Source organism: Spea bombifrons, chromosome 4 (genome assembly GCF_027358695.1).
Source record: "Spea bombifrons isolate aSpeBom1 chromosome 4, aSpeBom1.2.pri, whole genome shotgun sequence".
In the NCBI taxonomy this organism is placed as follows: domain Eukaryota; kingdom Metazoa; phylum Chordata; class Amphibia; order Anura; family Pelobatidae; genus Spea; species Spea bombifrons.
In genome coordinates, this window is record NC_071090.1 from 67,288,812 (window position 1) to 67,302,814 (window position 14,003).

Here is a 14,003-nt window from a genome sequence, read left to right on the forward strand (position 1 = left end):
ACCGCTTTCCTTTCCACTACTAACGCTTCTCGCTATACAAGCCAGCACGTGGCTTTCATTACTCCTAAGTCCCTGTTGCCAGTGTCCCCAATGCTATATTTTGTCTTGATATTTATGCCCCAACTGCACTCTTTTAAATTTAGCAATGTTCTTCCTCCAGAAGAGGACATACACAGCCCTGACTACCCCCCTTTGAGGAGCTAGCTTTGTTGAATCCAGTGACCATATATTTAATTTAAGAAGGCATAGCACCATTGATGATTAAGTGGAAATGTAATGTTGTGTAGACTCCCTCTCACTGCATGTTGGCATTTGCCAGTTATTTAGCCTAAAGGATCAATATTTTTTTATCCAATACTAAAACACTAAGGGTTTTATGGAGAGTCTAAAAAGATATCTTTGCTCCACCCTTCCGATTGAAACAAGAAACACTACTAATGTATCTTTTTCTCTATATAGGCAAATGGAAAGAAAGTTTCTCTTTTGAAGACAATCATTGTAGTTTATTGGACTACCATTTCCCAAAGGGAAAACAAAACATCACAGAAAAGGGGACTCTTCTTACGTTTGCTATATGAGCTAATGAAGCAGCTATTTCAATTTTTTGTTTGTTCTTTTAAAAGTTTGGTGCATCTGCAAACAGGGCTCAACCAACCCCGTGTGCCAGGTCGCCATGGAGACCAGAAACCACAATGCTTTTGCGCAATACTGAAAAAAAGTGTACATATTACAAAGAAAATATGGCAGGAAAAAAGCCATGCAAGTTGACAGTACCTTCCTGTGATGAAACGATGAGGGGTAAGTAGTCGGGAATATATTCTTTGCGATCCTCGACATCTTTGTTTCCCAGAGATGGGAACTGAAGTACATTATTCTTGCTGACAGGGAAGGATGGGATTTGATGTGGAAAGGTAACTGGCTCGATATTATGGATGTAATCTTCCAGTTCATTGAGGTTCACACCCATTAACTTGAAGGCTTGGCCAACATCGTCCAAAACTGGATCTGTTCGTCCATCTGAGAACACAAGACAATCAAACGTTAGGGAAAGATAATGAATGCATCAGATCCATCACAACAATATTTGTAAGCATTTTACTTGTAGATCACCTAAATAAAAAATATATCATAATGCCCCTGCCATTTAGGAGGTTATAATGCAATGATCTCATTAAACTGTCTGGCTGACATCTGAACAGATTTTGGATTGATAGACAAATGTTGTAAATATATGTGACCAGATGTCATATTATCTTGCCCCATTTCAAGAATATTCAGGCGTTCACCATACTTACATTCCAGGAAAAGGTGAGTTTAAAAAACCTAAATGTGACATAGCAATAAATAGTAAAAATGCTATATTTAATCAGCTATATTAACAGCATAAAGATATGCAGTCCATTAAACGGCTTATATCAATTTACTATGTAAAATTCTGTATGACCGATGTCTCAGTAAGCAAATAATATGTAAAGTTTTTTTTGTTTGTTTTTAATGTTGAGTCACTGAAATGCCAATATCTGAGCACGGCCACCCACTATTCACTTTGATCAACATAGAAATACATTTACTTTCATTGTTTTGTGTTACCGGACAAAAGTTGGCTACAATTCTAATATATCAAGAATTACTTTCACACATCAGGTACCTAAAAGATATCTTGGCTACCTAGCTCTCTGATGGTATAGGAACAGGATAACCATTTCCTAACCAGGAGGATGTATTTCTGCTTTAGTATCAGTGTAGCCATCCAGGTACCAGTGGCTGAAGTTATACAAACTAACACCTTCATTCTTCTTTTGAGCTTTGCCAGATCACTTTCAATTGGGGGGGGGGGATTTTTTATAAATCTACCCTTTAATCTCGCTTAGCTGTAATATTGTTGTGTTATCTGGCCATCTCTTATGTCATAAATATCAGTCATCTGATGTAATAGTTTCAGTTTGCCCTGACCTTGTTACCTCCAGCTAAGGAAAAAGGTGGCATATACTTTAACCTACTTTTATTCACTAAAGCGAGAGTTGACAGGAGAGATGTCTCTTCAGCTCATCAACTTCACTATAAATTATGAAGGGTCAACCACGCTGAGCTTCTGCGGCAGGAAGGCTTGGCTGGCCCTGTACAATGTATAACAATGAACTTCACAGTCTCCTCACACACACACATACACCTCCATCAGCTCTCTTAACATTCAATATCATTACCAATTCTATCCATTTACCAATTCCTAATTCCGTTTTTAAAATGCGATACATCTAGCAAGACACCTAGTGAGATGGACACAGAATTCTCCATTTACTACCTTTAGTTACCAAAACATTATTGGTTTATCCATTTTGTCAATTCTATAGCTCACTGGATTGCTGTAAAACCAAACTTAACCCCCACTCTTCTTGAGCAGGACACTCATCCCTGTGCAAAAAAAATCCACAATTATCACGCGCACCTAAGGCAGCCACCAGCTCAGAACTCTAAGACCTTCATGTTCTCTTCTATTAAACAGAAGACTGGATTCCCAATGAATGGCAGACTGGTTAGTCTTAGTTATACAATAAGTAGACACTGCTAAGGAGCTACAAGAAGCACAGCAGGTTTTCAAGTCTTCATTAGAACATCTGTCTACACCAATTTGTGCAGCTCTAGTTATAAACAAATTGCCATTTTTGTCAAAACTATAAAAATCTGAGTCACAAAGGACAGGCTACACAGAATATGTAAGAAACCAAAGATTCCTTTGATTATTTGTAAAGCAAAACAAATTCACCCCAAAATATCAGCCCCCCAATACAGAGTCAGTATGGTTTTTATTTATTTATTTATTTCACACTGGGAGACTTGCAATAAAGTTCTGCAGTCCTTTAGAAAGTTTTGGTATAACATTAAGTTGATTTACACTGCATCATAACAAAACAGATCTGCTATTAAATAAGCAGTCCGCGAATTAACCTTTTCATAGCACATACCAAGATGCTTTGAAATAAAAATAAAAAATATTTCCACCAAAAATTCAGGTTTACCGACTAACCTGTCCGCTTCTAAAATAAAAGCTGAAGAAATCTAGCAAAGTATCGTATATTGTACATTACAAAGATTCAAGAAGAGCTAGTTCTAGTGATTATTTCTTACGATGGGCCTAATTGGCTTTTTTTCCCAGTGGCCGGGTTGCCAATGTGTCAAAACGGATAGTTGATGGCGAGATAAAGTCTTCCAAGTCGTTGTTTAGTGAATAAACCAGACGTTTCATATTGCCAAATAACTCTGACGAATTTGGACACATTTAATACTACTATTCAACAGATGCACTGGGTCTTCCAAACATAATCATTTACACAACACACTCGCCTATAACTAGACAGAAAAGAGGCCAAATAATCTTCTGCCGCTACAGTATCGATCATTTAAACTTACAGTAACACAGCTTTTGCATATAACTTCATAAAAGCCACAGATTTACACTGAAATTGGAAATTAAAACAAAACAATAACTATTAAAGCAAACAGATACAGTCCATAGATTAAGATGTGTACATAGGCTTCAGGTTGATACTTCAGCCATCACAATAATTATAAACAATGTTTGAAGACACCATTTATACTCAAAAGCTATTAAACAGATCAATGAAGATAAAGGGAGCCCAGATGCAGCTGACTTATCTGATGCAAGCTGTATATGTAGAAGAAAGTAGAACATTACCGGCTGGATGGAGTGGAAAAGTTTCTTCCAGGGAACTCTAATGTATCATTGGTCGGTTCAGATACTGGGACCTATACCCCCATTCATCGCGATTTCCTTGAACCTCTGCCTTGTAACATTGTAAGTTTTCAATGCTTCATCGCAGATGATCAGGCATTAGTCTTTTAGGTAAATGCTACTTTTCCAGGTGATAGGCCCACCGAGTAGTGGAGGAAATAGCGTTTCATTCACTAAAGACAATTCAGATCGCTTTAAACATTAGGAGGATTACAACTGAAAGCCGTATATCACGCGGATCGTGTGCACGGATGTAAATAACAGATCATGAGCCACGGTGCACGAACAGATACAGAACTCCTTGACATCTGGTAAGAACCGCTCCGTTATTGCAGGCACTCACGGCGCCAAACTGTCACCCCCTTAGGACACTATAAGGAAATATACTCACATAGATCGGAGTAACGGTGGGCTCCCCGGCACAGCTGCTGAAGGTACCTGTGCAGTACGTCGGTGAGCAGGTCGCAGGCTGTGAGCTGCACAGAATCCCAGCCCAGGGCCTGGCAGATTTGTGCCACCGACACTCGCAGCAGCGAGCGCGAATAGCTCTCACACATCCCGTCTTATCCCGCTCCCATTACACGTTTAGGAACCTTCGTTTCTTTTTCGTTTACCCGCTCGGCCCCTTCCGCGCTTTCATTGCTGCCGCCATCTTGGCCTTTCCTCCCCTCGCCGCTCTGGAGCACAGGCTTCAGTCTCCACCAATCCATTGCAGAGCAATTCAACCACACTACTTCCGGCTGCAATCCGGAGATCGGGAATCAGCCATTGAAACAGGAAAGAGGTGTTTTAAGGAGGCGGAGCGCTGTGGGTCCTAAATTTAGCGCCAGTTCATTTTCCGTCATTATGTGTGTGAGAAAAATACGCGTACATATTGGGTTTTCTTAAGAATGTCAAGGCGAACGTCCAGATTATTTTAGAGTAACGCACTGTCGGAGACTATCTCAGTACATGCGGCTCGAATTCAGGTGATTTCATTCAGAATATCGTTCCCTCCCAACAAGTAATGATTTTTATAAAGACTGTCTTTAAATGCGGTGCTCCTCCGTTATGAACTCATAAAGGGTGGCGCTCGGCTAATGAAGAAATCTTATGCACCGCATATGTTTAAAGACGTGTGTGTATAATAAATCTATGTATTAAAAAGGCCGCTAACGCTCATTGCAGTGGTTGATTATTATTGTATCTCAAATGTTGCTTTATTACACAAAAACATCACACAGGCGCCTCTTCCATTTGAAGTTTTGGATGGTCAAGGTCACCATGATGAGGATTGTAAGCACTCCTGATTTATCTACCAAGCCCACAGGTAGTTCATTGGGGGGGTTGCCATTTCGGTACTTAGCTGGCCCTCCTCTTCGCCACTATTGTGTGTTGTATGCCCATTTCTTGTTGGCTACTGAATGCTCCACCATGACCCTTATTCTGTCAATGACTCCAGATAAAGGTCTAGGGGTTGTACACGGCCAACTTGGCTTTCACAGATCTGATAAATGGATCAGTTGGCTCACTGTCTTCTGACTGATACTGGTATGGAACCAATGAGCCTTCCTACATAGCCTTTTAGGAACATGTAACCTCCTCAAAAGCTTCATTTTGATGTGAAAATCTGGTTTATCGTGCAGAATCAACAGAATTTATACAGTGCAACAGTCCAAATAGTAAAACATTTATTTTTTTTTGAAGCCTGCAATCCATACTTCCTTTGTTGGTGATGAAAGGTCAAAAGGTGTTCCAGTGAAGTTAAGGCCACTAGGAGATTGAATCCCCAATCATCTGCAGAAAGCCCCTTCCTTCACTCCCTTACCAAAATCAAGGGTGGGTCGGATCTTCTAGAATCCCCCTCTGAAGAGCAGATCCACTAAAGTCTTAAAGGCGTAAAACAGGCCAAAAGGCTGAGTCTGCTGATCCGGCTCCTGTGGCTATCCAGATGTGAAAAAGTGTACCACACGTGATTCAAACTTGGGAGCGGATTCAAGAAAGTGCCATTATAGCCCCAGCCCATGGCTGGTGTTATATGTTTTTTTCCTTTCTTACCACGAGCCATAGGCCGTAGCAAATAGTGTAAAAAGTGGAGGCTCAACTGAAAATCCAGGTGGTTTTAATGTGCAATTGGCTTTCACGCAAGTGAATGTGTCCTCTCCTTCACACCACAAACATGTGGAGACCACCCTGGGTGCCAACATGTAAATCAGGACTTAAAAACCACAAAAGGTGCCACATACAGTAACAAATAGTTACATAATAGCAGTTCCCACAGTAAGCATTAATATGTTAATTGTGCATTGTATATTAGCTGTTGGGCTACATCGGATTTTTTTTTTCAATGGGGGTTCGTGTGCTCTTTAAACCCCTATCCAGTGTTAAATGTATACGTTAACCTTCGCAGACAGACCCAAGAAAACTTGCAGAAAATCTTAAGATGTTTTCCTGGGACCCCTGGCCCTTGTGAATAAAACCTTAATGTTTTTTTTTTTTTAAATAGTCACGTTCGTAAAACTGCAGGTACAGAGGTAGCTCACCATTTTTATGGTTACGAATACGTTCCATGCCATTGCTGGGCCTTAAGCTACATTGTTGGTCTCACACCTAAGGGGAAATTAGGAAGCATGCTCTCAGCGTTTGTACCCTAACTGTGAAGTGTATTAGCAACTAACAAATAAGATTAAATTAATTTTGGAGAATAAAAAACAAACCTATATAAAAATATATAACTTCCAAGAGGGCAAGGTACAGGGTCAAGCTTTACAGGGTTTGTGAAAGCAAGACAGGGTTCACTTTTCAGAAACCAGTGGTAAAATTGTCTGGGACCTCATCGTATCCCTTCTTATTTATTCATATCATATGTACCTGGACAACAATTACATAAGCATCCCTTTCTTTGAAAATCTTTATGTGAGACGTCATTCAAAAGCAGCCGTGTACATTGTCCCCAGTACAACATGCATTGGGGGAAAATGTCACTAAACCAAAGTGCATTGCAGATTACAATAAGCACATGGGTGGTGTTGGCTTGGCGTGAAATCATATTTGGTTAACACAAGGGCAAAATTTGGTATAAGAAAGTTGCCATTGATCTACCGTAATACAAATGGGAACGTTCAATTCCTTTGTATCGTATAAAAGGCAGAGACAAGGAAGGAATATACCTTCCTTTGGGTCAAGCTGAAGATCATCTAAGATCTCCATTTAGAACAGTCCCCTGCATTTGTATTTTTATAACAATTTAAACAGTCTAAAATTTGCATTTATCGTAATTTGTTCGGTTTCTTTGTTTTTAAGGAATGCTGTCAGGAAATAAGAATCTTTACTACTACAGTATGAAAAGTTAAGTGTCCTAGCAAATGTTGCACTGCGTGGCACACAAGTAAATTCTTACTTTTCTTAGATTCCAATTTGAGAAATTTCACATTTATTCCACTGTGATTTATACCCAGGGGTCTATACTCAGTACCCATTTTTACTTCAACAACTGTTCCCAAGTACCAGGAATTTGTAGTGTTAGCGTTTTGCTTGACCACACAACCGTTGTTAAATTGAGAGCATGTTTTCATACATCCAAGCTATGACCACAGAAAATCCTCTTTTTCAGAGGCTTGTTGGCATCAAGAGGTCATAACCCAGATTCAGAATTACCCTGTCCAACAGGCACACCAGGGGCAGTGCCCAATACCTTCATCACAGTTCACGCAGTTTATATAAATTCTTCGATGTGCACCTGGGCTTCTGGATACACAAAGCAAACGTGTATGAGTGTGCTGTGCGGCTGCACGCATATCGCCTATAGGCTGCGGACTGGTTTTCATCACCAGCCCCCTCCTGCCTACCATTCAGAGGGAATTCCACCGACATGCAGAACACAGACTCAAACAGAACACATGGATTCCATGTAAGATGTTTAATTGTAATAGAATTTACAAATATTGTTTTCTTCGTAGACTGAACCATCATATTCTGAGGCATGTAAAAGCACACATTGTCACGCCAGAAGGTTCATACATTATCTAAAAAGTAAAACAAAAAAAAAAATATATCATTAAGATCTTAGCAATTTTCTCTGGTTAGCTCCAGCTACATAAGTTAAGCAACTCCCGATTCACATGTTTATCTCAAAATGTAGGTTGCAAATTGGTAATAAACGCCAAGCTATTACTTTAAGTGGACCGCGTGTGCTCAAGACTCAAATCACGTCACATTAGGACAATAAGAAACCTCATGGATTAGAATCTATTGTTCTAAATGCAAACATTTACAAGTTCAAGAGTTACAATTATTTCATTGGTCAGTTTAATTATATAACTATTATATAACTTATAAAGCCATAATATGCTAAACAGTCACAACTACATATTCTTGTGATTATTTAGAGAGATATCACTATCTTAGCTATCACCGATTCTTATAAACAAGTGGTTTTACCTCATGACAATGGATTAACTCCAGCACTATTTTCATCCCCTGGTGGAAGTGTTAGAAAAAGAGCAAGCAAGTTAAAAATCACACATCATGCAACTTAATTCACACAGCATACCTCAGGCTATGTTACGAACGTACAAGTAAAACTAACACTCCGTAGCAAAACTACAAGACAAATGTATCATTGTTTACGTGGCACAAAATATTTACATACAGACATAATTAAACATAGAGCCCATATCTCCATGCAGTCGGCTATAGATATACTCTTTTAAATTAACTGCAAATCCATGCACATGGTTACCATTTCTGCACTGCAAGCACATCATAAAGTAAAACATTACACCCCGAGCACCTACAGCGAACCCTGTTACAAGTTTCAAATTAGAACATGGCGAGCTATTTGCATGCAGCATATGTTCTACTGGCCTTTTTAGATACCATTATATATAATTTTTATATAGGATAAAATTGCATGCATTTTGTAAGCAAGCCCACAGTTTTCCCTTGAAATCTGTTTAAATACTTTGGCTACCATCAGCAGTCCTTGTTACATGATATTGTAAACATGAAAATTCCTGCACATGGTCTCATAATGGGAATAACGTTTCTACTCACAGAGCAGCAGCACCAGAGATGATCTCAATGAGTTCCTTGGTGATGACAGCTTGACGGGTGCGATTGAAAGTCAATGTCAGCTTATCAATGATCTCAGCTGTAAAGAAAAATACAGGTTAGTGGTGCGTTCATGTAGCACCCCTAATCTGGAACATTAGTACCCCGAACCATATTACTCAACAATCACCACCTCCAGGAGGGAAAAAGGGATCTTACAGGCATTTTTGCTTGCATTGTCCATGGCAGTCATCCTGGCGCTCTGCTCGCTCGTGGCGGACTCTTTCAGTGTGTAATAGATGACATTAGCCAGAGTAAATTCCTGATAGTTTCTCAGCACATCAGCATCAATATCATCATAGATACCAATATTTTCTACAGAAAAAAATAAATAAATATCAGAGAAAACTTTGGCTCATTACTCTCAATTACCAAAAAGTTTATAATGAACAGGGTTAAATGTATTCAATCAGGAACACAGAAGAGACGTTCCAAAGCTTCCAGAAATAGCTGCACAATGCAAACTTTCCAGCATAGTGACGTTACTAGAACAGCTTGCCGCCTTGTTTCTGCTGCATTGTTACTTGATGTTTTTCTTTTATTTCAGATTATAATGTTTATCTAGATTGGACCGAGACAAACAAATTCTGTCTGGGTATTTTAACATGGACCACCTACCAGTTTACAAAGGTTTAGCTACTTTCTCTGAATTAATATCTCCAAGCATTTTATACTGCCTTTGACCCCTCAATCCCTAGATTTGTGTATTTGCCTCTGCATGACTCAACTGTAAATTGGCCACCAAGGTCTATCCCCAATTGAACTTCACAACAGAACAAATCCACTTTAATGCATATAGTAGCTTGTGGCCCGTTCACATTTTCTCATGTCCATTTTCAAAAGCCATTTCCAGTGCAGAAGTGTTTGGTCAAACATCTCCATGCACGTGATGTACTCTGAAATCAGTTGTTGAGCCCACAGTGTAGTTGACGGGAACAAAGGGAGTGCCCTCCCTGCCAAGAGTGGCTTCTCCAAGGTGCAGCTTCTAAGTCAGGTAAGTGGCTTTTACCAAAATTACTCTAATATGTCTTTCTTCGGACGGGCTGTCAAGGGCATTATACTGTTAATAACCTGACATGCATTGCAGGAATGGGTTGAGAAATCGTAGTGCAAAGTAGTAAAATTGGTGAAAATCAGAAAGACATTACATTAGTGACTGTACCATTTAGGCTACTCGTTACTCACAAAACAGGGTCTATTTGGGAATAACCAATATTTACCAGAGTTCGCAACAGTATCAAGAGAGAAAATTGGCTTATCCTCGGTCCTGTAGGAGATGACAGACCTAAGAACACAACAAAAAATGATTACTTTAGGTTCAACAAGAGTAATAGTAAACATTAGAAAGAAAGAAAGTCATTTTTTACCTGAAGCGATTGAACACAACCGCTCCTTGGTCAAATTCATAGCCAGAATTCAGCAGCTGAGATGCAATTAAAGCAGCATCACCAAAAGTAGGTGGTTTCCTGCCAACATCCTTAAAGGTTAGAAGCAGATGTTGTCCATGGGTCCTGAAAATGGGGAAAGAAAAAAAAAAATAGATGACAAAACATTAAAAGAACAAGCAGACATTTCGAAAAAACGGACACATTTGAGACAAAACTGCTTTAACATTTTTGTTAATTCATTTTTCATTAAAAAAGGTACAAAGTGCCCAGTAAGACACAAGGCTGCTATCTGCCCCTTTAATCTTAATGAGACAGCTGGTACGCAGAGATAGGTACAAATAGTCAAGGGGTGAAGCACAGCAGACCATATGTTTGTTCAGCCAAGATTCCTCTTTTCCAACGTTGCCTGATCACAACAATACAAAGGTTTTTTATGCCCTAATGGGGCTAGATGAATGGGTTACATAGTACTTGTTATTGCATTGCCTTTTGTTTCTTTTTTAATTTTCAACTTCTAGGGATAGGGGTACAGAACATTGGAGGACATTTTTATATATATATATATTTTTTTTTACACTATTTCCAGTGGTATATGGATAGAGATTCACTTGTGGGGCTCTTGTATGAGACAGCCTGACCTCTTGTGCGGGAATAGGAGATCTTCAACAATAGTATTTTGTGAATATACCGGAGACTGCAATTTTTAGACTTTTTGGCTGAGGCTTACCTATGAAGAAGACCCCTCAACTTGTCCCCAACTCCAACCACCATGACTTCCTTCCCAGTTTCAGCGAGGTTGGCAATTTCATTTTTGATGGATTTTGCAACAGAGGAATGAATAGCACCGCAGAGACCTCTATCAGAGGAAATACCAATGAGGAGGTGCTTCTTCTTGTCTTCAGGAGCCTTAATTTCAGCTTTCTCATACAGGGCTATGAAAATAAAAGTAATATGGATCTGTTACTATATCGCATAGTGGTCAAGTGTCCTCAAATAAACAAAAAGTATGTTTCAGATTACACTATTCTCTCTATTTACTAATCATGTATCTATAACCAGATCTCTCATTAGAACCTGGATCGATAGTACTGCTTATTAGGTTGTGTAAAAAAAATGTTAGTTTGCCCAAATGGAAAAAGGTGCTATAAACAAACAATTTATAGAAATAGTACTACTCCTTGAATCATATAACATCATTAAACAGCTGGGTTATACCACGAGATATAACATACAGTTTCAGAATTTGCAGGTGGAAAAAACATTCTGCTTGTGCCCTCAAAAACCCGATGCTTTGTCTTAAAAAGAAGGCATCTAAACTGCAGATAATACATTATGCCATGCCACCAATAACTACAGAAAATTACCCAGAGATCCTGTTCCATATACTCGAGCTGGTTTCAACTCCCTGTCAGCTTTAGCGTACTTTGCTGCAGCCACCATCTTCATGGACTTTGTAATCTTTTGGATATTCTTGATGGACTTTAAGCGTCTCGTAACTAACAAATTAAGGATAAAACAACGAAATTAACATGAGATATATATATATATATTATATATACATACACATACGTTAGGAACATACATCATGAAGAGAGCAATCGATAAACAGTACTTACTGTCTTTTAGAGTAGCCATATTTCTGACCTGGCCCCTGCAGACGAAGACGAGAAATATCTTGTAAAGTCACAAAGATCACAAAGGCAAGCGTCCTTGAATAAGACTATAAACGGCATTTACCATTTAGGTATAAAGAGTGCACAGGTGGTTAGGTGTCAAACTGATTCATGTTTGAGGTTGTTTTTTTAAGTTTTCCTTGCGACTAAATTAATCAGGCATCCATTGAAAAAAATATATTTTGGTAGAAAGCTCTACAATCTCTGGCCAGATCCCACAATAAACTTAGTATGAAGCTTTCATAACGTGAATAGGAGGAACATTATCGTGCTTGCAGAGATAAAGTATAGCCCTTGTACAAATTGCTTTCAATAGACACCTTAATATTTGAATTTCATATTTCACTATTACACAGGTGAAGACACACACACACAATACAGAATGAATGTGTGTGTATAAATATATATATATCTGCAATCATTATTAAAATGATGGGGGATAAAGTCAGATAAAGTTTGCAGCTGCCGGTAAAGTATGTGTATATAATATACAGCTAGTAGTAATAGATGGAGAATGGCACGTAATATAAAAGTCCAATTTCTGCCCAAGCAAAGTCATGAAAAACCCAGAGAGGTCATCAGGCTGGATTGTCCTCTAACTTTGTAGAACTTCACATGTACTTAGAAATATATAACACTTTAGAGCAGTGCTCATCGGTGTCAATGACACTTGAGGTGAGATATACAAGGGTCATTTGAAACAGTAGTCATTTTATATTCACAGCTAATCACTAGTATACATGTATGTCATCTAAAAAAAACACATCACAACAGTTAGGTTTAAAACGAAAAAAAAAAATAAACACTTATTTAAACGGTAATGTAACAGAGTACTTAGTGTTTATGGTTAGATCACCCTAAATGGTGCATAAGGTGACCCCAATGCCCCTGACTGCCTGGATGAGGGCTGAAATACACCAAGACAGATTTCAATGGGAATAAAATAGATTTTTAAGGTTAAAAGACACACAGAAACAGCACAATCAGGTCAAGTAATGAGAATATATACTCATCAGCATTGCATATAAAGGAGTGTGAGTGAGTGGGTGAGATAGTGAGTGAGTGTGAGAGGACACCAGTTGCGATATACTCAAATCTGGCAGCTTTAATAAAGAAATGGCAAATTAGCTATATTCTTTGCAAATGTCAGATCAAAGCAAGGCATGTGATCCTTTAAATAACATTTCACCATGATTCAAGGCCATTTAGGTCGAATAGTCCCCGGTAAAGAATATACAATTCTAATACAGCATTTGTGGTATTTTTTTTTTTAACCATTAGAGTCTCCACTCAGCTGTCAGACAAGGAAGGCCAGCCAAAGGCATACGTCAAGTTCAACCTAACACCTGCCTTCATTCAAACAGACAGCGGTGCTGGACCTCCAGGTCCTCAAGATGAAGAAAGCCCATACACAGCCCTAGACTTAATAAGGCCCACTCGACCGGCTCCGTGCCCGCTAGTCTTTCTTTCTTCCGGTCACCCCTTCTGTAGATACCGGCTGCGGCCTACACACCGGCTGACACGACCAAGAAAGCCCCTACCAAACCCACTGCATGTCACAGAGCGCCATGTCCTACTTTCTTCCCCCCCAAGCAACTCTTCTAAACCCTATAATCATGTTACCCTTAATCTCACCATTGTGGCTGGAAGATGAGGACAGTGCTGCGGGACAACATGGTGACTGCAGGCAAGGTCAGACAGCACGGCACGCAGGCGCAGAAAAGTCGTCCAAAAAGAAGGAAAGAGGCGGAGTCTTCGCGATGTGACGGCCACTCACATCCTGCGCACCGCCGCCATATTCCACACGGGCGAAAGCCCGCAGTGAACTTTTTTTGTACTGATTTTTACTACCGTAGTTAATGCGTAAAGGGGGACCTTTCAAAAATACTGACTATGGATTTGCTACATGATTCACGGAAATTTATAAGTAACATTTACACTGGAAAAATAACATAGACTCGGTGCCTCTATGTAGTACGCGCATTATAAATCGTCTCTTTATACTGAATTATAGCTGCCTGTTAGGGAAACTGAGAGGCGTCGAAAGGGTTTATTACTGGAGCGAGCATATTTCACCGTATTCTGCAGAACTACAAGATG

The 14,003-nt window shown here is 39.3% G+C and overlaps 2 protein-coding genes across 6 annotated transcripts in view; both read right to left on the bottom strand.

Annotated features, from left to right (window-relative positions):
* The window catches only part of TAF3 (TATA-box binding protein associated factor 3), a 54,383-nt gene extending 49,934 nt beyond the window's left edge, over positions 1–4,449 (bottom strand). The window contains exons 1-2 of one of the 3 annotated variants that reach the window (XM_053465408.1): positions 4,143–4,449; positions 775–1,017 (exon numbers count right to left, since the gene is read on the bottom strand). In XM_053465408.1, coding sequence (XP_053321383.1) covers positions 775–1,017; positions 4,143–4,308 — 409 coding nt within the window. In that variant the 5' untranslated portion in view covers positions 4,309–4,449. The remainder of the gene's footprint in view (positions 1–774; positions 1,018–4,142) is intronic. The other 2 variants (XM_053465407.1, XM_053465405.1) reach the window with 2 other exon arrangements.
* Positions 4,450–7,634: 3,185 nt separating this feature from the next.
* Positions 7,635–13,644, bottom strand: ATP5F1C (ATP synthase F1 subunit gamma). 3 transcript variants are annotated; one of them, XM_053465423.1, is made up of 10 exons: positions 13,539–13,644; positions 11,847–11,881; positions 11,595–11,726; positions 10,958–11,162; positions 10,210–10,353; positions 10,063–10,127; positions 9,002–9,157; positions 8,786–8,882; positions 8,171–8,209; positions 7,635–7,755 (listed from the first exon to the last, which is right to left on the bottom strand). In XM_053465423.1, exons 1-9 carry the CDS (start codon positions 13,577–13,579, stop codon positions 8,203–8,205), a joined length of 882 nt encoding a protein of 293 aa, XP_053321398.1. In that variant the 5' UTR covers positions 13,580–13,644; the 3' UTR covers positions 7,635–7,755; positions 8,171–8,202. The 3 variants fall into 3 exon arrangements, with proteins under 3 accessions (XP_053321398.1, XP_053321399.1, XP_053321400.1); XM_053465424.1 differs by lacking the exon at positions 8,171–8,209; XM_053465425.1 differs by lacking the exons at positions 7,635–7,755; positions 8,171–8,209 and having other exon boundaries at positions 8,782–8,882.
* Positions 13,645–14,003: the final 359 nt, after the last annotated feature.

Coding starts and splice junctions, on each gene's coding strand:
- ATP5F1C (XM_053465423.1), bottom strand. CDS start 13,579: ATGTTGTCCCGCAGCACTGTCCTCATCTTCCAGCCACAATG. Junction 11,882..13,538: donor CTCATCTTCCAGCCACAATG/GTGAGATTAAGG, acceptor CTTCGTCTGCAG/GGGCCAGGTCAGAAATATGG. Junction 10,128..10,209: donor GTTGTGTTCAATCGCTTCAG/GTAAAAAATGAC, acceptor TTGTGTTCTTAG/GTCTGTCATCTCCTACAGGA.